The sequence below is a fragment of the Neofelis nebulosa genome, chromosome 8 (assembly GCF_028018385.1).
Source record: "Neofelis nebulosa isolate mNeoNeb1 chromosome 8, mNeoNeb1.pri, whole genome shotgun sequence".
NCBI classification, from domain to species: Eukaryota; Metazoa; Chordata; class Mammalia; order Carnivora; family Felidae; genus Neofelis; species Neofelis nebulosa.
In genome coordinates this window covers 125788672-125816141 of record NC_080789.1, presented here as the reverse complement: position 1 = coordinate 125816141, position 27470 = coordinate 125788672, and the positions used below count along the sequence as shown (strand labels likewise).

The window sequence follows — 27470 nt, the reverse complement described above, 5'->3', positions numbered from 1 at the left end:
ACGTCCTGGGTCCTGATTGGAGATGTGGCAGTGGAAGAAGCATAAAAACAAGGCAGGCTTCTGGGCCGTAAGTGCATGTCTGAGTGGGAATGAGGCCGAGAGGCCTGAGTGATGAAAGTAAGGAGTCCTTGAGGCCTGGACCGTACCACCAGGAGGCCAGAAATGCAGAGGTCAACTGAAAGCAGGGTATGTTTAATTTTTAAAAATGGTTTCATGGGATAAAAATGCAAAGATTCCTTAAGACACGTTCCCTTGGGACTTCACGTTGGTTAAAAAATAAAGCCCCTGTGACTTAGGACTCTCAAAGAAAATCAGAATTAAAGAGCTAGGATAGTGTAAGCAAAACAAATCTGGGAAAGCCATGTTTTCCCATCCGAAAGAGTATGAAAGAATCCACGTTGGAGGAAAACATCTTGAATAGAAGAGTGATTTAGCTTGTATCCTATGGCAGGTATTCACCTGTTTTAACTAGTCTGGTCTGAGCAGGGTCACACTGAAAGAGCACAGAGAGAACAGTTCGTGTAGGGCCTTAAAAGACGGGTGAATATGGGCAAACATTTATTTAGGTGTGGCATTTATTATGGTGGATAGCAAGCCCATTTATTGAGCACTCTCTCTGTTCCAAGCACTGGCCTGGCCTTGTGCGTGCATTTTTTGTGAGTTGGGTTTTGGGGTTTGGGGGGGGGGGCGTTGGTTAGATTCCACATATAAGTGAGATGATACAGGAATTTGCCTTAGTCTAACTTAGCTTAATGCCCTTGGGGTCCAACCGTGTCATTGCAAATGGCAGGATTTCCTGTAACTTGTGACATACGCATTTTCTGAAAATTCACAATCACCTTGCTGTGTTGGTATTATGACTCTCATTTCAGCCACGAGGAAACATTGCTCAGTGAGAGTAAGAAATATACCCAGGCCGCTTACCTGGTAAGTGGCAGAATCAGCATTCAAATCCAGGCCTTTTAAAATTCCATACGAATGAACCCATACGAATGGAATTGATGTGGAAAACGTCTTCCACGTAGTAGGTGCGCTGCTTGAGCTAGTGCTGAAGTGAGTTCAGGGAACCCAAAGTGACATTGTCATTTGGTCCCTTTGGTTGGCATCCTGGGGTCTTTGTCTCTAGCAGGTAAGCTCTCGTAGTTTGATAAAGCCTTTTTCCTCCTGTCCACTTTCATTGTTGTCCATTCTAATCAGAGAAATGTAGTTCCTGAAGTGAGTATCGTAAGGGGTGGGATTCTGCTGTTCTTTCCTCCCTATATGTTGTATAAAGCTGATTCCCATATACAACTCCATATGCAGGGCTAGAATTATTGGTTACGGGAGGTGAGCCAAGGAAGAACGCATGTTCTGTGTTGATGTCTTACCTGTCAGAACAGAAAATTATTATCTGTGGCCCTTGTTCCTACATGCTGGCCTTCACCACGCCTTTAGTTTGTTTTTCTGTTTTTCAGTGTCTCCTCTTCCTGCTGCTACCTACAGTCTTTGAAAAGTTAATGTGTAGAAGACCTGAGATTTCCATGGGATCCTCTGTAGAGTTGTATATTTAAAATTTATGTCTTCCCATGATGAAAAAACATGACGCCACATCTAATCTCTCTATCCTCCAAGGAATAAAAGACCTTCAGGGAGGGGCGCCTGGGTGGTTCCGTTGGTGGGGGTGTCTGACTTCAGTTCACGGGTTCGAGCCCCGCATCAGGCTCTCTGCTGTCAGCGAGGAGCCTGCTTCAGATCCTCTGTCTTCTTCTCTCTCTGTTCCTCCCCCACTTGCTCTGTTTCTCTCAAAATAAATAAATAAACTTAAAATAAAAAATAAAATAAAATAAAAAAGACCCTGAGGGAAATGATCATGCTAACATAAAAAAAATTTTTTTTCGATCTGTATTTTTATGATGCGAAACTCTCCTGAATAATAGAAAGATGTAGTCAAGAAAATCCTATTTCTGGGGCACCTACGTGGCTCGGTTGGTGAAGCGTCCAACTTTGGCTCAGGTCACGATCTCACAGTTTGTGAGTCCGAGCCCCACGTTGGGTTCTATGCTGACAGGTCAGAGCCTGGAGCCGGCTTCAAATTCTTTTCTCTCTCTCAAAAATAAATAAACAGTAAAAAAATTAAAAAGAAAATCCTATTTCTGGCAGCAAACCCAAATCTGATTAAGACTACATCTTCTTTTAAAGGGCACCATTGTATAGTGCTGGTTGCAGTTTAAAATGGAGCAGCCCATTTAGACAGTAGTTTGGAAAAGAATTTAAAAAGGTTTTGGTAACTCATGGCTTACTCATGCTACCCCTGGGAACCTGTCCCAGGGAAAGAATTCTAAATAGAAAGAAGCTTTTCACATACAGATTTTTTGAAGTAGAATATTTATCATAGTGAAAAAAATATAAACTCAAGTATCAAAAAAAGGTAAATGGTTTGAATAATTTTAAACGGCAGATTTAAAAAGCATATTGCATGAAAATAGTATATTACTTTAAAAGCTGGATAAAAACGAAATACCTTATGATTATAGCTGTGGGAGTAAAATCTATGTATGTAAAGAAATTTCAAGAAAAAATGGAAGCACCATCACTATCAATGATTGTGTTTCAGTGAAACAATCACGGGCAACTTTTTGTTGTTTCTTTTTTCACAGTCTCTATTTCCATTTGAGGATGAGTACCTTTTGTATCGGTGAAGATCATAGTGGATAATAAGAATTAGATTCTAGAGATTTATGCCCAGTTTATGTCTACTATGCTCTTGCCCAGCATGTGGTAGCCTTTCTCAGTCTGCATATTGTGGATGGATCTGTGTGACTTCATGGCTTTTAGCTCAGTCCCCGACCCAGACGACAGTTCTGTAGAACAAATTAAATTTGGAAGTAAAGATGGACTCTCTATTCCCAATCCCTCCTTTCCCTCCTGACAAGCAGAGTCAAAGAAGAGCTCCTTCAGAAGCGAGAAACGGCTCAGAAAAAGCCCACTGGCCCATAACATAAAGAAACACAATGCCGCTTAAGACAATACCACTTCTGTCTTTCTCTGACCGACTTATTTTGCTTCGCGTATTACATTCTAGTTACTTCCGTGTTGTTGCAAACAATGAGATTTCATTCTTTTTGATCGCGAGCAGTATTCCATTGTATATGTATGTCACATCTTCTCTATCCATTCATCAGTCGATGGACATTTGGGCTCTTTCCATAATTTGGCTATCGTTGATAGCACTGCTGTAAACATTAGGGTGCATGTACCCCTTCAAATCAGCATTTTTGTATCCTTTGGATAAATACCTAGTAGTGCAATTGCTGGGTTGTAGTGTAGTTCTATTTTTAGTTCTTTGAGGAGCCTCCATACTGTTTTCCAGAGTGGCCACACCACTTTTCATTCTTCCCCTTTCTCCATATCCTTGCCAACATCTGTTGTTCTCCTGAGTTGTTAATTTTAGCCATTCTGACAGGTGTAAGGGGGTATCTCATTGTGGCTTTGATTCGTCTTTGCCTGGTGATGAGTGATGTTGAGCATCTTTTCATGTATCTGTTAGCCTTCTGGATATCTTCTTTGGAAAAGGGTCTATTCATATATTCTGTGCATTTTACAGATTTTGGATACTAACCCTTTAGCAGATACGTCGTTTGCAAATATCTTCTCCCATTCTATCAGTTGTCTTAGGAGGGCACTTCTTGGGCTAAGCACCGGGTGTTTTATGTAGGTGATGAATCACTGGCTTCTACTCCTGAAACCAATACTATACGGTATGTTAACTAACTTGAATTTAAAGAAATAAATTTAAAAATGTTTAAAGGTTATTTATTTTCAGAGAGACAGAGAGAGGGAGTGGGGGAGGGGCAGAGAGAGGGAGAGAGAAAATCCCAAGCAGGCTCCACACTGTCAGTGTTGAGCCTGATGCAAGGCTTGAAGTCACAAACGGTGAGATCATGACCTGAGTCGAAACCAAGAGTCAGACACTTAACTAAGCCACCCAGGTGCCCCCAAATAAATAATTTTTTTAAAAAAGACAGTACCACTTTTCACCATTTCTGAGCTTACCTGTTTTTCCACCTTGCAGGTAAACAGGAATTGCCTAACTAGAGGGCAAATACTTACCTGTAAATTTTCAAAGCATCAAATAACAAAGGTTACCGTCTTTAATGGCTGACCCAACTCAAGGAGGAAAAATAATAGAATTAAATGTCATTGATTTTCATAATTCCCTGCAGCCTTCAAGAAGATATATTCTCTGGTTCTTTTTTCACCCAAAACACTGTCCTTCCTACAACTACGTCATTAATTAATTAAAGTAGCTGTTTGGGGTAGGAGTGGTGGTTGCTAAGTCTTTTTCACTGAAAGCGAAGAAGGGCACTTTATCTCTTGTGCTTTCCAAGAGAACGGTGGCCTTTTTCTAGTTTGGAAATGGGTGGTATGTGGCTGAGAGCGGAAAGATTTTACATGTTGTGAATACTAATAAGCTGTTTTGTGATAAACAACCGAGGTGGAAAAACCAGCAACGATGACAGTAGAGGGGCCCCTGGGTGGCTCAGTTGGTTGAGCTTCCGATTCTTGATTTCGGCTCGGGTCCTGACCTCACGGTTTGTGGGATTGAGACCCGCATCAGGCTCAGTGCTGACAGTCAGAGCCTGCTTGGGATTCTCTCTCTCTCTAAAAAAATAAATAAAAACTTTAAAAAGAAATGACAGTAGATATCCGGTGTCTGTTTGTATGTTGGAGGGGAAAGGGAGGAACACTGTTGTGTTTTTGGTTTTGGTTTTTTGGGTTTTTTTGGGTTTTTTTGTTTTTTTACTTTTTTCTCCCTTTCTTTTCCCTCCTTAGACAAAGCCCGTTGCATTTGCTGTTCGGACAAATGTCAGCTATAGTGCAGCCCACGAAGATGATGTTCCAGTGCCAGGCATGGCCATCTCCTTCGAAGCAAAAGATTTTCTGCATGTTAAGGAAGTAAGGAAAATAATTTGAATTTCTACCCGCCTGATGTTTTCACCTTGAAACATCATTTCTTATTTCTTATTGCCGTGAAATAGCATTGCATAGAGCTCCACTTGCATAACATGCACAAATTCAGCGCCTCTCAACCTTTTCTAATATAAATATAACCTTTTTAAAGAAGAAAGAAGTCACAGGCCTCTTGCAGTTAACCTCAGGGCTCCCCTGGGCTCTGTGACCCAGAAATTGGGAATTACTGGAGTAGATGATCCTTTTTTTATGCTTAACCTGTACTTTTCTTTTAATTTTTAACCTTGGCTGCATGTCGAGTCCCTCTCATGTCTCAAGTTTAACCATCTGGGGGAGAGTTAATAATAATACCTAGAATTCATGATCTCTCCTCTCTGCTGACAATGTCTGAAGGCAGACCACTGGTGCCCTGATCCTCCTTTTGGGAGTAAATGTCTGCAGCGGAGGGAGAATCGTGGGAATTGGAGCCATTGATGCAAGAAGCAGATAGCCAGACGCTCCCTTTTCCTCCATGCCGGAGGTCTCCACCTGCCAGTTAACAATGACTCCTGCCTGTACATTGGAAAAATTCACCCTTAATTAAGGCTTATTTTGAGTCAATATTTACCAAATGCCAGCTGTGCAGAACATGGCATTAAGCGACCAGAAATTCCCCCTCAATGATGTTCTCAGTGTGTGAGCATGAGGTTTCCCCGGACCTGCAGGAGTGACCACTGGAACAGACTTCCATCTAAGGGATGATGTGTCAGGAAGAATGTATGTAAATTTAGCTGCTCACTAAAGTAAAGGAGGTGAGGACTCCCAATTAAAAAAGCCTAGTCAATGGGGCACCTAAGTGGCTCAGTCGGTTAAGCGTCTGACTTCGGCTCAGGTCACAATCTCACGGACCATGAGTTCGAGCCCCGCGTCGGGCTCTGGGCTGATGGCTCAGAGCCTGGAGCCCGCTTCCGGTTCTGTGTCTCCCTCTCTCTCTGCCCCTCCCCCGTTCATGCTCTGTCTCTCTCTGTCTCAAAAATAAATAAACGTTAAAAAAAATGTTTTTTAAATAAATAAATAAAAAGCCTAGTCAAGACTCTAATAAAAAAAAAATTTATTAAAGAAAAAATAAATCCGTACTCTAAAACTCTGTGTAGTAAAGAGGTGTAGAGAGGTACAGTTTCAGCCTCGATTCAGAAATGTTTTTATATGTGTAAGAAAAAAAAAGCCTGGAGAATTGAGAACCTACCATTTCGTTAACTTTTTAGAAAGAGATACGAAATACTGGCTGGAAAGGAAAGACCATAAAAGCTGTCAGAAATGGTGGCATGCCTACAATCTGACTTCACAGGCAGAAGTTAGGGTAATCCAGGGTCCCGTTCTGATGGCTGATGCTTAAAGACAGATCTCTTCTCTACCATGGAAGGAAAAGAAAAACAGAGTGGCCAGTCTTCTTTGAAATGTTCAAGAATAGACTGGCAAAGTACTATTCCATTGAGAGGATTAAAAACAAATCATAAAGATGTAGGATAAACATTGTATCTGCAAGAGAGAAATTGTCAACATCCACGTAAATGGAGAAATCATCTGTGAACACCATACCATTGTAACTGTAAACCTGTTTGCACAAAGGGAAATTTGGCCCCGGAACAAAATATTTCAGGTAGATTTCAGTATTTATCTCTGACTCTTAATATTTTTGAGCTATCTGATTACAGAAGAGAACTCTGTAGCACTCCCTGGTTCTTAATGGAAAGAATTGTGAATATTTGAACCAGGGGCCGGCAGAGGCCGCACCGAAGTTTAGGCTAATCTCACATAGTACCAGGAAAGAGAATGAGGGGTAAATCCTATGGTGAATTGCTGAGCTCACTGGCCATACTTCAGTCTTACCTGTTCAACCCATGAAAGCCTTAGGCTTTCTCCAGCTGTGACGTTGAGGCATAGTTAACTGTATTCGCCATAATATTTCTCTCCACTGAAAATAGTTCATGTAGAAGAAAAACAATCTGAATACATGAACTTCTGTGCACTGATCGTAACAAATTTGATTTTGCATTTAGAAATTTAACAATGACTGGTGGATAGGGCGATTGGTTAAAGAAGGCTGTGAAATCGGATTCATTCCAAGCCCAGTCAAACTAGAAAATATGAGACTACAGCATGAACAGAGAGCCAAGCAAGGGAAATTCTACTCCAGGTATGAGAAAAACATCAAGTGTCTTTGTAAACGTCCAGACTGTGTCGTCATTTATGTCCTCTTGTTTTCTGTGTTCCACAGTCTTTATTATGTGTTGAAAAGCAGACTGGTGATATGGTTTATTGATAGAATCACAAATCCTGCATTTTCAAGCCTTCATCCCAGCATCTGATTGTCATCTTACTTGGAAGAGAATCAAATTAATTGTTGTCGTTAATCATAAAGGCATGGAGTATTAAATGTGGGCTTCAGTGCAGAGGAAATTCTCAAGTCCTAATCTCTTACCGAAAACACTGGGACACTGAGCAGCCTTCATGACTAATCCGAGTGTCCGTGGTAGCTGGCTGGCATGGCAGGAAGGTGTTTTAGAGATGATGGTCTTAGACTTTACTGGCGAAGAGCAGGTCTTGTGATCTGTGACTTCATTTTCACTTAGGAAACTCAATTTTCAGTTCTACCCATCGCTAAGCACGTAAAGGGAAACTCAATATGAAACCAGTTAACGCTGCCTTTGCAGATAGCAATTAAATGAGTTATGTAATAAGCTGGGGCTGAATAATCCTTCTTAGGATTCTTGAGGTTGTGTGCCCCTCATTAAAAGAATCACTGGAGGAGCTACTCAGACATGGAGTGAATTTGAAATTGAACCCTATGCAGACGAGTCCCAGAACACGGCCTGATTCTTCTGCTTCTCCTTGTGGGAAGGGATGTGATTGGGGCAAACCTTTTCATTAATGTGAATTGCTAGGTTTCTATTTTCTTGGTTATGTTTTTTTTCTATAATGCTGGAAGATCCTTTGCCAATGGTAATATTTTAGCATAGGCAAGATTTTTTCCCCCCCAAGTATCTGCAAATAAGGCATCTGGAAGATCTTTTTTTTTGGTTTGAAACGTCCCTCTTTTTTAACGGGAATTTTGTAACTGTGAGGCTGTTTGAGTCAGATGGATTCCTCCCTTATTTGAAACCTCTCCCCCACTATTTGGCTGTCATTAATCCCTGGGCTATTGGGGGCTCTCAGACTGTGAGATGCATTTAGTCCTATAAAAGTGGATGCACGCAGATCAACAGTGCATGCACGTTTTACTTGTAGGGTGTTAGAGATCGGATCCTATTCATAAAATTTCCAGCGTTCTCCTGGAAAAATTATTATTTTTCTAATCTCTGTATTGATAGTAGTCTCTCAGTACTAACTAGTAAAATCTTATAATGTGAAAAAGTTTTCTTTTCATAGGGTATATATATTGCTGTTTTGACTTTGGTGGTATATAGTTTGTTGAGGTTTGAAGTGATCTCAGATAGGGGATTGTTTTGATTTTGTTTGTTGAGGATAATTCAGTATTTTCAAGCATTTACCTGGTCAAACAAGTTTAGGACAGTACTTGGTAATAGCAAATTACCTTAAAGCTGTTCCCAGCCTTTAATCTGTTCAGCCTATGAATCTGGATAGTGGGATGGGGATATTTTTCAGGTGCCTACTAAAATCATCTTGAACGCTTCTTGGTGCATGTCTTTGGAATCGTGTTTTGTAGAATGTATTGTAGGAAATTTGGGATGGGTTTTTACGGAGACAGACTTGTATATCTTTCTCTGCTTATTCACGTACAAACTGAGAATACTTCCCAAGGAGTAGGAAGGGAGAAGCTTTGGCCAACATTGTTAAGGAAGCACGGTTTCCTCTGCCTCCCAAGCGGGCATCCCTGGTCTGATGTCGGTCATCAGCTCAGCTTTATAAGAACCTGTGGGCACAAGAAGTATCAGCGTTTCCACTTCACGGATGAGGCGACAGGCAAAGAAGCTAGGGAACTTGACCGAGCTTGCACAGCTCGTAAGTGGTAGAATGAGGAGGAGAACTCGATCCATCTGACTGTAGCCAGACCGCAGACGGACGACCATGCTATGCCGCACATCGTGTGGCAAGGGCCCGTTTTCATTTACTATATTAGATCGTATTGCTTTTGCATTTTTTCCCTGAAAGGACCATATAAACTATCTGTATTTGGGGAGTAACGCCTCATAACTTATTCTAGGGAGCTAGGTGACCTTTCCTAGACCTGTGGATCTTTTCTTTTGATTTTCTTGATTTTATTTTGTCCTGGTTACCTAAGTTTTTGCCTCAGTATGTGAAGGTGTTTTTGCTTTCAGAGATCTTACACTTGTCTTCTAACATCTGAAATACGGTTTGATTCTGAGGACATAGCCAGCATTCAGCAGTATGTAAAAAGCCGGATGTTTTTTAAATTATAAAAATCAACCGACATCAAAAGTGGTAAATGGGGGCAGAGCTCAAGAATGTGGCATTTGTCTGGAATTAAAAGTTAAGGGCAAATTTGCATTTTGAACATTTTGACTATTTGCAGTGGTTGTCGAAATTTTACACAATTCAAATAATACTTTGACTTTTATTAAAATTCAAAGAGAATGTAAAACAGACCCATGCTTGAACTGAAATTACACTTAGTACCTTAGAAAAAGGAAAAGCAAAACCAAACAAACACAAAACTTCTGGAAGAAAATGGTTTGGTCCTGGTAATGGGTATTCTTACAGCTTCTATAAATACCACTTTTTATTAATTTTATATGCAGTCTGGTATTCTTATTAACTGTACTGGAGTACCTCTTAAGAATCGGAAAAAAGATACAGAGGCCTCCTGCTAGCTACTTAAAGTTTTTGACGTTTGTCTATTTTATGCATCAAAATGCCAGAATAGCAGCAATACGGTTGAGCCTGGTTAGTGGTATTTTAGTGGAATTTATATTTTTATCTTAATGTTTGTGTAACTTAAACATTGCCCTTTGGTGCATAGACACTGTAGCAAATTCTTTCAAGTACACCCACGATTGGCTCTGATAATAAACGTTAGGCACTAAGATCGCCTTGCCAAAACTGCCTGTCACTCTTGTACGATATTCCTTTCCATCTTCTTCCTAAGGGGCCATTTGGTAGTAAGGCATTTAGCATGCTGGTATGCCGGTGAAAAAACATAAACGCTCTGATTCCGATAACTTTATTCCGTAAAGTTGCTAAGACGCTGGCGTGTCTTGTTTCGGATTTTAGAATTTGGTGGTTCTGAAGTACACGCTCTTCAGTTTGTGCCTAAAATCCCCAAGTTGAATCCTCCGTGGTAGCCAGGCTGGAGACACGTTCCGAATACTAACTACTATCAGAGGGTTAAATCATAGAACACTTGTGTGTGTCATGCTCCGTTGTGGATCTTTTAAAGGTTAGCAAGTTGAGTGTTGCTGTGTTTTTCTTTTGTAGGTTGCTCACGAAAGCTTGCGTACTTTCAATCTTAATACACTGAAAGTAACCCAGCTAAGACAGAGAAGCAGGAACCACACAAGAAGGAAGTCATAAGTTTTGGTGTTAACTTTAAGGTTCTATGCATTACTTCAGAAGGTCGCTAACATAAAAAGCAAAGGGCATCTGCTGTTATCTCTCTGTGATGCTGGTGGAGAGTGTGAGGGCCGCAGATATTACCCTAGTTCTCTTCCATTCTCTCAGGGCCTTTTAAAATTAAACCTTGAATTTGAAACAGAGACTATTACATGGCTGTTTCAAGTACTCCAGGAATCTCCGCTGGGAAATTATTATTTGCCTCCTTGTAGGAAAGACAAGTTTAAAGTTCAATAAAAAGACAGTGACTAATCATGTTTATTGAGCAATAGAAATGTTCTAATGTCTGAAATAAGCGTCAGGTGTAACATGAATTTTTGCTTTACTTCAGTAAATCAGGAGGAAATTCATCATCCAGTTTGGGTGACATAGTACCTAGTTCCAGAAAATCTACACCTCCATCGTCCGGTAAGTAGGTAATAAGTGCGAAACGGTACATTCTGCATTTCATGCTTTCCCCAGTCTGACCTAGTTGTGTGAATTTACATACCCAGAATCACCACCTGAACCCTAGAAAGGTTCAAATTGGTCGGACATAAGAATGCTCACATGGGGTAAGAAACAATATGGGGAAATTTTGGCAGGGCTTGGATAAAAGGAAATATGTCAGTGTGTTCGCTGTAAGTTGCCTGGATGACCAAAGTGATGAATGTGTTTAACTTTTTATCCCTACGTACTTCACATGGTGCCCAGCACATCGTCCTGGGCAGTAAATGGGTGAATACCCACCATCAGACATGGTGTAATGTGCATTGGCCTCACTGTTAAATAAAAAGAAAAGAAGGATAAATGCTTTGGAAAGGCAAGGAAAGGAGAATAAAATGATGGAGTGATTGGCCTGACACGAGCTTTACCCAAAAGGCTCTTTGGAAGATTTAAGAGATACGTAGAAATATTGAAAAAGACAGAAACACTCATAGGAAGAGTAACTACTGTTTTCTTTCCAAAGCAGTGGAGAAGCACACCACATTAAATTTGAATTCAGATAAAGAATGAATGATTTTTTTAGTATAAGTAAATATTGTATGAGAAATACTTACAGTAAAAAAAAAAATGGTTTATCTGAAATTCAAAGTGGACTGTATTTTTCTTTAGTAAATCTGGCAACTCTGGGGGCGCCTGGGTAGCTCAGTCAGTTGAGCGTACGACTCTTGCTTTCGGCTCAGGTCAGTCTCATGGTTCGTGGGATCGAGCCCCACATTGGGCTCTGTGCTGACAATGCAGAACCTGCTTGCTTGGGATTCTCTCTCTCCTTCTCTCTCTGCCCCTCCCCCGTTCATGCTCTGTCTCTCTCTGTCCCAAAAATAAATAAAAAACGTTGGGAAAAAAAAAATTAAAAAAAAAAAAAAGAACTTGGAGTTCTATATAATTAGGAGGCCAGTTGGTAGAACTGCAGAAAGCCCAGGATTATCAGAATCTTAGTTTGCTAAGAGAGGCAATTGGGACTCAGAGGAGGACTCCAAGGAGTTACCAGCAGAGCGTTTGAGTGAAATGATTCCTCGTGTGATTCCAAGGAAGCTGGAAGAGGGAAGCGTATACATCCGCGGAGAAGGTAGGGAAGTAGGTGCCCTCTAACTGGTATGTCTTAAGAACAGGATTCCCCTCGGACTCCTGATCAGGCCTCGTTGCTGAATGTTGGTGGCTTTTAGAGACCAAAGGCTTCTTAATAAAAATGATACAACTTCTTTAAGTGCAAAATCTGAGCACAATAAGAAATAAATCATTTTAGGATGCATATTGATTTCAAAAACCATGTACGTACAGCTTGCAATAATTCCGAGTTGTCCGAAATTAAGTAAAATCGTACGTTTGAAATGAAAATTGAAGCCCTTTTAGATGTTAGGTAAGGCTCATGCCTTCCCTGCATCAGTGGAGGGTAGCTACTTACTGAACGCACAGGGGAAAGGAGGCTGATCTCCACACCTTCTCAAATATGTAAAGTTACCGAGACTATGATATCAAGCTGTACCCTTCATATATATCTTAAAGACTGTCTCAGAGGCTCCAGAGGACTGGCACTAGGCTCCTGAAATGGGGAAATGTCACATCATATTGTGACAGAACTGCAGCCCCGTAGTCCAGAAGTCCACACCACTCCTGTAGACGAGGAAGGTTCTTCCATTTCCATAAACTGGGCTGTGGCCTTCTAATGGTTTTGGCGATGTGAAAGCAGGCAACGTGCATTTTGAAGAGTGAGTTAGTGTGTTTGTAAAATAACATTTCATTTTTGCAGGCAAGTGTCCGTCATCACTAAAACAAAAGTTCAAGTCGCTACAGCAAGGTCAAGATGATTTAAAACTTGACACAGGTTTTATACAGATACAGGGCTTTGCAATACCTTTTCACGAATAGCAAGAATAGAAAACACTTGGGACTGAATAGACTGGAGACATTTGCCAACCACAAAATTTATAACAGGAACCTGCTATAATTTTCATATTTCAACTTCTCTGAAGGAGACCTTTGGAGAACTTCTGCAGAGATGTTTCCCCACCCCACCTGCAGGGTAGACTGCCTAATTCATCCAGTGTGGACTGGCCTGCAAAGGTAGCTTTTATCTTTATTTCCCAGAGGCCCTGTCTACAATTCACCTCACCCATCGCTAGGCCAAGGAATATAAGCATTTGCCTAAAGTACATATTCTTGGAGGTTCTCAAGGATTTGGAAAAGGAAGAATTTCCACTTCATATCTGAGTGACTGGGTGGTAGTCAGTTACAGAACACATACCCCCCCTACACTTACACGCATATGCCCACACGGGTCCCCCCAGGACGCCATTCCACCTGCCCCACGGGTCTTAAGGTGAAGTTTACAATTTAGATTTCAAAAAATGTTTCCGAGGCTCTCTACCAGAAAAAAAAAAAAAAAAAGAATCATTCCAGTGAGGACCAATAAAAGAAGCTATTTTCATATTTATGGAAGTAGTTTTTCCCACGTAAATACTAATGTTTGCTAAGGTCTGCAAACACAAGTATAAAACAGAAAAAGGGTAACCATCTGAGTCTAATAAAGTGTATGGAACTCTGGCCGAATGTTTTAGAATTCTCTGCGCTTCAGAGTGAACCCTGATGGCTTTTAAATTGAAGTTAACCATAAGTCAGAACTAATCAGTTGGAAAGTTCTCAGTTGGGGATTTTGAGCCCTTGTGTCCAAATACAGGTAAATTTCAAACCTGACTCAGGTTTTGAGGCTATGCGTGGGTCGCCAAACATCTGGGCAGTATCACAGCTGAACTTTTTATGCATATCCACTCCTACTATAAAATTAAAAAAAAGAATCCATCCACTGGGGTACCTGGGTGGCTCAGGTAAGCATCCAACTTCAGCTCAGGTCATGATCTCCTGGTTCTTGAGTTAGAGCCCCACGTCGGGCTCTCTGCTGTCAGCATGGAATCCACTTCAGATCCTCTGTCCCCCCCCCCCCCACTCTCTCTGCCCTTCCCCTACTTATGCATGCTCTCCCTCTCTCAAAAAAAAAAAAAAATATATTTCAAGGATTTAAAAAAAAAAAAAAAGCCCATGCACTGATCAGAGCAGACCAGATTCAATGGGCAAATCATACCCAGGATCCTGTCAATTCTGACATGCCAGTAGGTATCCTCGATTTCAGAAAGGCTCTCAGGAAGTACTCTCCCCAGAAGGTCGCCTTTATAAGCCCAAGAAAAGATGAGGGAGGTAAAAGTATATGGGCACGTGCCACCGGAAGGGAAAATGATCTGACGTTGGTTAAGATAGGTATTAGAAATCGTGAGAAACTGACCCCAATCCTCTCCATCGTATCCAGGAAGACACTAACAACCTGCTTCCTAAGTGGGGATACAAGGAAAACCTTACAGGGTTGTACAAAAGCATCCATTCAACCCCGTGGGCACATTTTATAGTGTTTCCATCAAACACTACCTGCTGAGCCTTTTAGCGCCTCAGTATGCATGGATGCTGCACAAAGAAAGACTTCATTACTAGGGAGGTCTAACTAAATATTTGGAATTAATTCAGCCTGTTATTACCTTCACTGGAGAGAGAGAATCCTACCTCCTCTTTCCGCAAGCAGTAGTTGGTGTGTGCAATATCATGCAAACAGTGCCAGGGAGTTACTTCATCGCCTGCCTCCGACCTAATCCGATGAATCAAAGGAACAGTTAAACGAGCGTTTCATTTAGTTTTCAAAAGGCTGAGTCACCTAATATCCGTAATCGCTTCAGAATTGAAGAGTGATGCGACGGCTGCCGGGTGACCTGCCCCCGTCGAAACGGTCAGCAGCAGCTGCCGTTGCGTGAACCCGATGTGTTCCTCGCGTGAAGGAATGGTAGGGGCTTTGCAGCACCGAACTGTCATGCCCAGATGGCAGTGAAGATATCTCTGAAGATACTGTGGGTTTTTGTTAGACGGCGTAGATTTTCTCCTATTCCTTTCCATGATCTCAACTAAAGCATAGACTGATTTTCTCCTGAGCTCACCTCTGTGGTACCTTCCTGAATCCTGACAGTGAGGACGCAAGCCCTCTTGGAAAGCACAGGGGACTGGAGAAGGAAGGGTACCTGGTGGAGAGAGGGCTCACCTGGAGAGGCAGCGGGGTGCGGGGACGGGGCAGGGGCTCGCAGAGGCAAAACCTGGGTTCCGAGACCTGGCCCTGCCGAGTTTTTTGCCAAGAACAAGTCCCTGAAACTCTTTAAGAGTTTATCATCTCAGCCTTAAAAATAAGAGGGTTGAAAGCGATCTTCCGAATACTTTCCAGCCCTGATTGTGCAGAGGAGAAAATTCTGTAGTAATGGCACGTGGAAGCATTTTATACAGTTCAAAATGAGATTGTGGATCATTTTTCACTTAACGCTTAATCTTTCAGTGCTCCAGTTTTCAAGGCAGAAGCTTTTAAACGTGAAATCAGGTTGAACCACAAACCTGAACCTCTCGCTCTCCAGACAAGGAGACCGGTGCCACATTCTCTTGGGTCTTTGTGTCCTTCCTCTCTGCCTCTCTTATTAGATCCAGTGGCTTTACACAAATCACTGGAAGTCCCCTTATGTCATTAGAATCATTTCATCTGGAGACCGTGGGGTCCAGTGCTTTCTAATTAGTAACTAATGAGGGGGGATACAACCATCTTGAAATAGTTTCAGTGCTGTCCTTCCTGGAACACTCCCTGAATCATTTGCCTCGTGTATGACTCCTTTCTTGGCGTTGCCTGAATTTAGGATTTTCTATCCTCACGTTCGCTCAAATTCCTGCTGCATTTTTCGCGAAACTTTTCACGTTGCCCTTATTTTCCCACAACATCAAGCAAAACTCAGAAGCCTGGGGCACACCGTGATAAAGGTTTCCAAGAGTAGTTCCTCATTATCTAAAAGCTGAGTTAAGTATCGGGAGACGTGAAGCCAAATGTTTTGTACCATACTTATATACAGTTGATGTGGAAAAATGTCAGTGTTCTGTTTGAAGCTACACCTTAAAAATGTTTCTCCGGAAATATTATCCGAGAGATCTAGCGTAACTTCGTTCAAGCAAAGCTATCACGAAGGGGATCTTTCGGTGGTGTTCGATTTGATTACATGGCATTCTTAACGTGCTTTACCTTGAAATTTTACTTTGTTTACTGTGCGGAGCACTCGTGATAGATCTTTTACTATGGTTAGTTTTATTTGCTTTCATTTTATTTTTTTTTTTATAACCTGTTTTTCCTCTCCTGTCTACCTGATGATGTTTGAATTGTTTGTCTGTATATAGCTATAGACATAGATGCTACTGGCTTAGATGCAGAAGAAAATGATATTCCAGCAAACCACCGCTCCCCCAAACCCAGTGCAAACAGTGTAACGTCACCCCACTCCAAAGAGAAAAGAATGCCCTTCTTTAAGAAGGTAACATTAACTTCCAAGCTCCCGTCTGCTCACCTGCTCAACCGCACTGCGCCACACTTCTCGTCCTGTTGATTGTCTGCGTCTTTTGATAAGCCAATAACGTGCATGCTCTGTTATTCTTTGTTTCTTTTCCACGCTGCTGTAGCTAAGCAGAAGCAGAGATCGGTAAGTTTACATTGACATAAGCTGTGTTTATCCTGCCACTGGCATCATTAGCATTAAGTCCCACGGTTTTATTAAACGCAGTCATTTCTGTCCCAAGAAAAGAACCTATCAAACAAGCTCATGGAGTCCATGCATTTCAAACTGACTAAATTCAGGGAGTGACCTGTTCAAGCGCTATTACAGTACTTATCCTTTTTGATGGAATAATATCTACCACCAAGGGAATTTGTTTAAACCTTCCAAGATGTCAAAACACTGACAACTCCATATAATGCACCTGTATTGTGCATGCTTATTCTGTCTGTCTTTGTCTCTTTTCTTTTTTCCAGAAATTTAACTTATATCAAGCATATTAAAACCATGATTAGATTCTGATTGATGATATCCAGATACAATAGCTTGTACTAAAAAAAAAAATGATTCAATTTTTAATTTAGTCAGTATTTAAACTTCTGATCCACTAGGTGCAAACTCTGCAGATGAACAAGACCAGTGGAAAACTGCAGGCTTGTTTTGGCGGTTTACTGTGAGTTTTTCCTATTGTCATATATAAATCCTCTCCCGATGTTCTTGCCTTCTCCCATAGTCAGGTCGCAGCATCTCACCTGTTGGATAACAGGGCGGTGGCCGTGCGTAGAGCCTTTGCCACCGGCCCGCCAAGGTGCCACACAGTGATGCTCCTTGTCCCCTGACTGGAAACCAGGGTATTCCCAAGTGCCCTTCACTCCAAAGGCTGTCTCCTTTCACACATTTTGTAGCTTGAAAGCATTATTTTTTAAAGACATTCCCCCCACCCCCGACACACACACACACACACACACACACACACACAATCGCCATTCAGTCCTTTCTTCTCACACACACCACTTTGCACAGCCTACTGCTGTGCTGTCTTTTGGAATCCTACTTCCCAGCATCACCATGTCCAGCATAATGATGGGTACATCGTGACATGGATGCAAGCATTTTGCTACATGGAGGAACTCTAAAATCATCCATGAAGTGTCAGAGGCTGAACTGTGAAGTGTGTTGTTGTTTTTCTTTTTCTTTTTCTTTTTTTTTAATAACTGATGGTTACATTTATAATAGAAGACCTCCGCACTCCAGGCAAAAATGAAAACCTGGATTTTTGCGTTAACATGGACAGCCCCAGCCTGATGTACGTCCACACCAGTGGGCCCATCTCGCTGGTCCTGTCTTCTCGGCGCAGCTAAAACTTGCAGCCAAGTGACTACCAGTCTTCATAGCACAGATGCCTAGAAAATCTGCATCCTTCAGATGCTCTGGATCTTACAGAGCAGTGACCTGAACGAAAGCCATGTTAGTCAAGATGTGTTTTTTGAAGTTTGCTTTCTCTTAAATTCCCAAACCTTACAGATGTCTATGAACCACGATTTTTTCAGCTACACAGTTGGAACAAAATAGGGCCACCGGGAAAGGGTAGATAAAAATGATGGTGTCGTTATCACTAGGGCACAAAGTACCAATATTCCATCAAATAAGGTAATTTCTGTAGCTACCCTATCGAATACGAAGCTGATTGATGACCGGCATGGGTAACCCTTTGCTAGTTGGTAGCCACAGACCGAAGGAACCAAGACCTTATGTATGAAATCCTGGGCCGCCTAACCCTTACAGGCTTGAAATAAAATTTCTTGGTAGCCGTTGCTGAAATATGTGCAATTTATATTTCTGATCCCAACAGTGGAAAAGGTATTCTTCTACTGAATAGTTATAAGGACTCGGCTTCTAAACAGTTTCAGTATGATCCCAGGTGTTATCAATGTAATAACAAATATGCTTATGATGCCTTCGGCACTGGTATTCATTCTTCTTGTGTTACTGATTATGTGGTGAACTTCAATGTAGAGCTCAAAAACCAAAAGCCAACCTGACATTCACCGATAAGATTGTTTTCCATCTTTTAGGTTGCTTTTAGAGTGGTGCTCGTGGCATTTGTGCTGTTACTGTATTATGTTTGTCTTGGTTTTTTTTCTTTTTTTTTCCTGTTTGAAAATGTATTCTACCTTTCTTGTGTCTATTAAAATTAATTTTGAACACTAGCTAAAGTTTTAAGGAGTAAAATTGGATAACACATGGCAGCATTATTTTTGTCCCCAGAATGGATCTGTCCTCTACTATGGGCGGAATTGCAGGTTGAAACTACAATGCTTTTTACCGCCCACTCCCAGCCCCCACCTGAAGCCAGTTAAGTTTAGTCAACGTCAGAAAGTTTGCAGTGGGCAATTTTAAGCAACCATACACTGTTCTTGAGCAACAGGCTGATGCAGAAATTGCATTCGTGTTTGTACATCAGTTTTTCAAATTCTTAAAATAGTTTAAAAAAATTTTTTTTTGTCTGTGTGATTCTTTAAACATATAGTTTTCAGGCACTCCTTAATGCAGGAAGATTCAGATAGTAATGATTTGTGTGCCTCACTGTGGGAGATCTTCTCTCTCTCTCTTTTGCATTAAAAAAAGTCCTCTGGGGTCCGTGTAAGCATTTTCTGCTATGGAAATAGCCAGTTTTAATGTGATCAAACAAATTAGCTGTTACCTGATTTTTTTGGGGAAAAATTTTGATCATTTTATGTGAAGCGGTTAAAGCTGAAACTTTTTGGAAGTTTTAGAAATTGCTACAAAATGTAGCTCATTCCCCTGCTCTTCCAAGAAAGAAAGAAACTATCGTGGAAAGGCATGAATTAGTTATGTAACAGAGACATGACCTAGGCCGCTCATGAGAAGCATATTAGATGTGCGAGTTGATAATGAACCTTTTGAGGCCCCTGCAGCATGCTTAAATATGTTATCACACATTAACCCCCTTTCTTCCAAGGCACGTAAAGGCTACATTTTAAGTTTTCAAGTTCCAAGGTAGAGAAACCCAGAATCCAAAACCATGAATCACTAACCTGTGATAGGGATCCTTAGAACAGGCCTGCCTATTAATTTAAATTCTCACAGTAAAATAGGGATTTGCAAGTATTTGGTAATGGGCGTTACAATGTTCTGAAATTAGGTTTTATCCAGGTAAGACCAACATTCAGGATGCAAAGCTAATAAGACCTTTTTTTTTTTTCTCTGCAATTAACCACGTTAGTCTGATCACTCAGCTCTTCAGAAAACTCTGAAATGCATTTAAAAAGCAGTATTAACCTCCAGTCCAGCCTAAACACTTCTTCTGCATGAGGCATGTTTCTGTCCTTCCAACTAGATTTTGCTGAAAAGCAGCACTTCCTGCTTTAGGAACTAATATGTCAGTAGTATTTCTTGAGGCGAGCAAGAAAACTGTAGACAATCCAGTAAGTTGAAAAACCTTAGGAAAATAAGCCCACCATGCTTTGCTTGGGTTTATTGAGGAAAGAGGCAAGTAAGAAAAATAAAAGAAAGAGAAAGAAAGAAAGAAAGAAAGAAAGAAAGAAAGAAAGAAAGAAAGAAAGAAAGAAAGAAAGAAAGAAAGAAAGAAAGAAAGAAAGAAAGAGAAAGAAAGAAAGGAAAGAAAGAAAAAAGAAAAGAAAAAAAATTTTTGGAAAGCCGGTGCCTCCTATGACAGAGTTCAGAAAGAACAATTTATACTTAAAATATCTCAGCTCCCCCTGCCTCTTAACCATCTGAAGTCCTCTCCTCTCTCTCTGCAGACAGAGCACACTCCTCCTTATGACGTGGTACCTTCCATGCGACCCGTGGTCTTGGTGGGCCCATCTCTGAAGGGCTATGAGGTGAGTGGCTGCCCTCCGGAGCACACGTGACCTTCACCAGCAGCACTGCTTTGTGACTCCACCTCCCTCTTGAATTGAGACCTTAAAGAGCTCGTAGCAGCAAAGCATGTTATTTTCCAGGCTGCGGTACATAGTGCTTCCTGTTTTGTTCTGTTTTGTTTTTATGGCTGTTGCTTTGGAGATTTTGCTAGCTTTAGTTTACTCAGCCTGGGGGGAAATAGTGTCAAACGGAGAGTTGCCCGAAACCACTTGCGATGTCATGTTATTGTCACTAAAACATCAGGATAAGTTGGGGGAACGTTCCCTTTTTAATTGTCACTGCTACCACAACTCGGCAACGGAAATAGCGTGACAGTCTCCCATGCTACTTTTTCCAAAGGGGAAGCATAGGTTTTTAAACAGTCTGAGGAGTAGAAGTGTTTTATCCTAATTAGTAATATTTTATTGTGTCTTATTAATGTATTGCTTGCTCAATTGCAGGTCACAGATATGATGCAAAAAGCATTGTTTGATTTTTTAAAACACAGATTTGAAGGGCGGTGAGTATTTCAGGATACTGGATTTTGTGGATTTCTCCTCGACGATGACAAAACCCGGGTGGGACAGGCGTGTGATCCCGAGAGAAAAATGCCCTCTGAGGTCTCTATGGTGATGGGCAAGAAGTCTCATTCAGTTCACTCTGATTCAGTAAATATCTGTCATACTTGCTCAGCACATCCTCAACCCTGGACTAGCCAGCTCTCTGTCCCTGCGCCTGCATCTATAAGCTTTTTGGCCTGTTGACTAGTATCACCCTAAAGTCAGCTGGCTCTCAATGCTGCACAGATACAATATACATCGTCTTCTCACTTTTCTGACGTCTGTACCATCTCCTCTCTCACCAATTCCCAAGCCCCTTGTCATCTCTCTCCCCTGTGGAGGCAAACAGAGAACCTCTAGAGTCCCCACGCCCACACCGAGCCCCACTTGCCTGTTTGCTGGAATGCCCTCTATTTTTCCCTGTCACTACGTTCCTAGCAATGGCCAACCCAACGACTTGGGCACTTAGATCCCTTCCTACCCCAACACAGCTGGAGAATCCTTTCCTTTCTCCTTATGGCTACTTCTCATTCTAATGGAAACTCCATCAGCATCTAAAAAGGTACTTTCTCCCTCTGAAGAAAGTTCCAACGCCTGTTCCCCTCTAGCTGCTCCATTTGTCTCCTTTTCTTTACAGCCAAGCTCCTTGAGCACGGAGTACACACTTGTTCTCCTCTCATACTGAAGTGTACTCCAGTTATGCATCCATCGCTCAGCCCAAACTAGTCCTGTCAGATCGTCCGTGACTTTCACCATCGTTAAATCCAGGGGTGAATCCTCAGCCCTCCTCGTAACTGACATGTTGGACTGCCTCATCGTCATTTGAATACTTGGTTTGCTTGCTCCCTGCAAGCACACTTTCCTGGTGTTTCTTTTATCTCACTTTGTCTCCTTTCTCTCCTTGGCTGGTTCTTTCTCATCAGCTAGACATCTGGGAGAGCCCAGGGTTAAGTCCTTTGGTGTTCTCTCTTCTAGTTACACTCATTCCGTGAATGATTTCATTTTAAGGCTTTAAATAGCACTCCTTCGCCGGTCTGTCCTCCAAATTTCAGACCCACATACCCAGCTGCCTATTGGGATCACCACTAAGATGTCCAATGGATTTCTCAAACTGAACCTCCCAACTCCCCTAAAGCCTGCTCTTCTCGTAGTCTTCCACACCTCAGGTATAGCTGCTTCATCTTTTAGTTCTAATACCCATTAGCCGCAAATCATTGAATCATCCTTTTTTTTTAAGGGTTATTTATTTATTTTGGGGGGGGGAGGGGCAGAGAGCGGGGGGAGAGAGAATCGCAAGTGGCCTCCAGGCTGTCAGCACAGAGCCCGACACAGGGGTCGATCCCACGAACAGTGAGCTCATGACCTGAGCCTACATTAAGAGTCAGACACTCGGGGCGCCTGGGTGGCTCAGTCGGTTAAGTATCCGACTTCAGTTCAGGTCACGAACTCACGGTTTGTGAGTTTAGGCCCCGCGTCAGGCTCTGTGCTGACAGCTCAGAGCCTGGAGCCCGCTTCGGATTCTGTGTCTTTCTGTCTCTGTTCCTCCCCCACTTGTACTGTCTCTCAAAATTAAATAAAGATTTAAAAAATTTAAAAAAAAAAAAAAAGAGTCAGACACACAACCACCTGAGCCACCCAAGTGCCCTGAATCATTCTTGACTATTCTTTTTCTCTTACATTCCACATCCAAATGCTGTTGTCCGTATCTTTAAAATGTATCAAGAATCTACCAACTTCTCACACATCCTCTGCTATCCTTTTGGTCTAAGACCCCATCATCTTCCCTGGATTATTATCATAAATTGCCTCCTAACTGGTATCATTGCTTCTATCACTGCTTCCTTAATGTCTCTTCTCAATTCAGCAGCCTGAACAACCCTGTTAAACTGTGAGCCGGTTCCCATCACTGGGTTCAGACCCATCCCGTGACTTCTCTTTTTACACAGAGTAAAAATCAGAGTCCTTATAGTGGCCTTTAAGACCCTCTCTGGTCTGACCATGCGCACCCCCACACCCTGCCTTACTTCTGACCTCATCTCTTACGCTCTCCCACTTGCTCATTCTGTTCCTGCTGTACGGACTTCCTTGTTCCAGGAGTGTGCCAGACAGCCAGATACATGCGCACCTCAGGGCCTTTGCACTTGCAGTTCCCTGTGCCAGATACTCTTCTTGGTATATGTGCACACACATACACACACCCATCCCCTCCTCCTCCCTTTTTTCCATGAATCTTTTGTGTATTTATTAATTTTGTTTGTTGTCATTCTCCCATAGTTGGAATATAAACTCCATGAGGGCAGGTTTTTTGGTTTTTTGTTGTTTTTTGTTGTTGTTGTTTTTAAATCTCTTATATGAACTGTTATGTTCTCAATGCCTGGAACTGTGCCCATTGTGAACAATACTTGTGGGTGACCGTTGAATGAATGTCTCCTATATGTGTCCTGCTAGAGAAACGCAGAGATATTGAAGCCATTCACTGTCTTTGTGGACCTTAGGTGTCGACCATCAGTTGAAATTTCGACCAGTGACATAAAAAGTGAATGAAAGGGCAGCTCAGCATGTGTATGTCTGGGGTAAAGAGAGGAGGGAGGAACACTGACAGGGATGTCCTCTCTAGGAAAGGTTTTAAAGTGGTAGCTAAGATTTCACCAACTCGAATTAGAAAGGCATGTCCAGGCATCAAGGTGTGGTACAGCATCATGGGGAAGGCAAGCTAGCTAGAGGTCTTTGAGTCAAGTCCCTCGACAAGGAGTGATGGGTAACAAAGCCAGGGCCATATCTAGTGGGTCGTGTTAATTGGCTTGGACTGAATCCTTTTCCTCTTTTCCCCTTCCCCCTCAGCTTGCTTCAGCAAGTTTTATTGAGCATACTCTATGTGCTAGGCATTGCGAGGAGCAAAATCAGACAAGGGCCTTGGCTTTATGGAGCTTGCCTCAAGTTCACTGAAAGGAAGCCTTGAGTCAGATAGTCAATGTGGTCAAGGTTAAGCCACTTCCTGAAGCATCAAAGATACGATAGGAGTCTAAAACGGAGACTTTGAAATTTAAACAAAGAGTTGATTGTAGGGGATGTGGGAACAACCTGGGCTGGTTTAAATCTCTGCATTTTTAACAAGACAAATTTGGTGCCTCTCCTCGATACTCCTTTCCTTCTTGTATCCTAACAACACAGGTACAATAGATGGTATCTGTGGGTTTCATTGTTCTTTTCTATTTCTTAATATACTGCTTTTTCCTTGACCACATGTGCTTCTATAGCCATTTCTAATTTATATTGGCTTTGAGCAAGGGAGGCCAGGACAAGAAAAGGACCGAAAGAGACAGAAAAGGAAAGCAGACACTTTGATTTGAGGTATAAAAAAGACTTGGTAATCAAGATCCACCTAATCAAATGCTCCTAATTTGATTTTTTCCCCATACCTTTATGAACTATTTTTCACTGTGTACCAGGAAAACACAGTCTCTGGCTTGGTCCAAGGCGACATGTCGGGCACTGGCCAAGTGAAAAAGGCATAGTCCTGACCAGGCTTAGTTACTTTTCAGTTCTTCGTTGTTGCCTCTGTCATTTATCCTAGTTTGGGATGGTCTTCTTGAGAATGCACACCCAGAAAATTCTGTTAGACAAAGCACTATGCTTTCTGTCACTGAGTTAGCCCACTGTCCTTTCCAAAACACCAAAGATGGAGAAATGAGATGGTATTTCCTTGCTGTCTAAACCTAGTAAGTTCTGAATTGGGAAGACAGATGCCAGCCATAGGGTATATCTTGGACCCATGTTCTAAAGTATTAGCCATTCAGGCTGATTTCATTTAAGAGACAAATGAACCAAATATGTGAATACTGTATTGATTTGCTGCTTCTGGCCAGGAGTAATTTCCACGTGGTTTTATTAATGGGCCTGCCTTGGCTTATCTGACCCATAAAGCTCACGTTTAACACTCTAGGCTTGGGATCACCTAGTAAAGATCCTCAAAGGAATTAACAGGGTCCATAAGATACACTTAGAAAAATCCATGCAAAAATTGAATTTTTTAACACATGGCAAGACATCCAGAGTCCCTGAATCATTAAATGTCTTTTGGTTTTGGCACGAATAGGGGAAGGAAACTCATCACTTCCCTATACGTGGAATTTTAGAAGGGGAAAACTACTCCTTAATTATCTATTAAATAAACTAAATTTATTTTTAAAAATTGGAAGCCCAAGGGGAAGAAAATATAAGAGGAGGTGTTGGTGAGGAAGAGACTGTTGACAGGAATTCTTTTCTGTTCTTAAACCTAGTTGGGTTCATTTGTTGAAGCCCTGGAGAGTTGTCAGAATCGTGATCCTTGCTGTTAAATAGCGTTAAAGTGTGTCAGGTCAAAGAAGAGATGATAAATCATTATCTTCTCTCTGTTGTGTGCGGTGGAGGAGCCCATTTAGAATCAGATCCATCCTAACCAACTGTGTCGTGTAAACAAAGCAATCTTCGGATTCACCTTGTAGGACATTGACAGGTAAATTAACAAGGAAATTGAGGACAAGAGGGAGAGCTACCATCAGTGATAAATTTGGTTTTCCTTCCTAGTGACTTTGCAAATGTTAGCCGTCAGCACTGAAGTGTCTGGAATGCGAGCTGAACTGTAGGGATACGTACGCTGTTGAATCTTCTGTGAGCGAATTTTACTGGAAATCAATAATCCTGGGAAACATTACATCGCTGTATTCTGTCGTGTGGATAATTTGCCTTAGATGTGAAGACAGCTTCTTCTAAACTGGTGGTTATCTAGCCTGGATGCATATTAGAATCCTCTGCAGCACTTTAAAAATAAATCAGAGCAAACAACAAAGGCTTTGTGCCGCCTGTGACCGAACCCAATCTCTAAGGAAGGACCTAACGTCACTTTCAAAGCCTCCATGGCAGTTTTGATATTCCGAGAGGGTTTAGAGCCACGACTCTAAGTTGAATCGTCCCCCAAATTTTGCCCTTGTAATTTTCAAGGTCCCTCTTTTGGCGGAACCCCAAGTGGTGACAATCCCCAAGGCACACTTAAGGAGTTGAAATAGGATAGTGACCCCACTTCACACAGCTGACAGAGCTGCCCACCGAAGCAGGTCGTTGGGTCCTCAGCTGAGCATACCATGTGCAGAAAGGTCTGAGCATGTGAGGGAAGGAGGATGTGTTATTATAGAAAATCCCGTCCTGCTGCTGAATCAGTTTCCCCACAGGCTGACTGTGTGGTACTCTCTGGTCTCGTCTGTCTGGTCACCACTGTGTGCCCAGGGCGGTGCACATCACCGGGCAGCTTGCCTCCCAGGGAGTGCCCAGACCCAGACTGTGGTCGCCAGCAGTACCTGGGTCCCATCCAGCTGTACTGCTGCAATGCCCCCCACTTCAGATGCTCACTCTTCCCTCCGCCTAGAACACCCTGCTCACAGTGTCCGTGTGGCTCATTCCCTCACTTCCTTCATGCCCCTGACCAAAGGTCAGCTTTCCTGAAAGGTGTTCCCTGAACACAAATGTACCCTCCCCTGCACCCCATCTGTGTCTTCATGACCCTCCATTATTTTTGTAATGGCTTTCTTACCACCTGGCATCACACATCTGTCTGTTTCCTTCCTCTCTCCCTACATCCCATAAGAATTTGAGTTCCAGAAGAGCACCCTCATGGCTGGCACATAGTAGGCACTCAATAAATCGGTGTTGGATGAGTGACCCCCTCCGTGGTCAGGCAGATGCTCAGTTGTCACCTCCTTTGCAGCTGGAGCTTCCCAGATTGTGTCACCCTAGCTACTATACCCACCCCCAAATAAACAAAAACATGTTAAACGATTACTAAGCATTGGGTGTTTCACCTGTAGCCTGATTTCACTTGTGAATGCATTTTGAAATAATAATGAAACGATGTTTAGATTGATGTTTTAGTGTCTTTTCTGGTTATTGCTTTTCTTACATGTTAAATAAAATTCTCCTCAGTGGACAGAAAGCCCAAAAATCCAATACTTATTTTTTAAAAAAGAGCAGTCCCACTCAGCAGTAAGAAAAAATGGAAATGTACAACAATGTGGCTGAATCTCAAATCCATTATGAGAAGTGGGAGGCGCTCCATTCAGAAGGCTACAGTGATATTCTGGAAAAGGCGAAGCCAGAGGGATGAAAAGCAGTTCTTTGGGTGCCAGGGTTAGGGAAGGGGGAGAAGACTGACAATAAAGGGGGCAGCACAAGGGAATTTGGGTGGGGGTGTTGGTAATGGAACTATTTCTTATCATGACTGTGGTTGCAGATAGAGGATTCTATGAATTGGTCCAAATTGATGGAATCAGTCACCAGTCACCAGAAAGATGAATTTTGTGACACATAAACGCACATTTCTTTACAACAGCCCGTAGTCCCTTCCCCCATTTTACCAAATGCCCTGTGCTTCAGTTGACAGCCACTCTAAACTACTTTAGGTGGCCCTTTTGCTTCGTTACTCCTTACCTCTAGATAACGTGCTCGATTTGCTACTTGAGTTTCCAGTGTTAGGCTTTATCTATTGACTTCCTACCTTGCAACATATTTACCTCTCCTGCATCTTACAGCTGTTTCTCCCATACCTGCACACATCTCCTCTTTCAGTCTCCCAACGGTTAAATCCTAATTTCAGCTGGTT

At 42.1% G+C, this 27470-nt stretch overlaps 1 protein-coding gene across 10 annotated transcripts in view; it reads left to right on the top strand.

The window, feature by feature from the left end:
* The window catches only part of CACNB2 (calcium voltage-gated channel auxiliary subunit beta 2), a 391187-nt gene that overhangs the window by 348039 nt on the left and 15678 nt on the right, over nucleotides 1–27470 (top strand). For 7 of the 10 annotated variants that reach the window (XM_058681763.1, XM_058681765.1, XM_058681770.1 and 4 more), the window contains 6 exons: nucleotides 4813–4935; nucleotides 6990–7126; nucleotides 10853–10929; nucleotides 16243–16376; nucleotides 20180–20260; nucleotides 20741–20799. In XM_058681763.1, coding sequence (XP_058537746.1) covers nucleotides 4813–4935; nucleotides 6990–7126; nucleotides 10853–10929; nucleotides 16243–16376; nucleotides 20180–20260; nucleotides 20741–20799 — 611 coding nt within the window. Of the gene's footprint in view, nucleotides 1–4812; nucleotides 4936–6989; nucleotides 7127–10852; nucleotides 10930–16242; nucleotides 16377–16521; nucleotides 16542–17005; nucleotides 17068–20179; nucleotides 20261–20740; nucleotides 20800–27470 lie in introns of all 10 variants that reach the window. The other 3 variants (XM_058681766.1, XM_058681772.1, XM_058681764.1) reach the window with 2 other exon arrangements.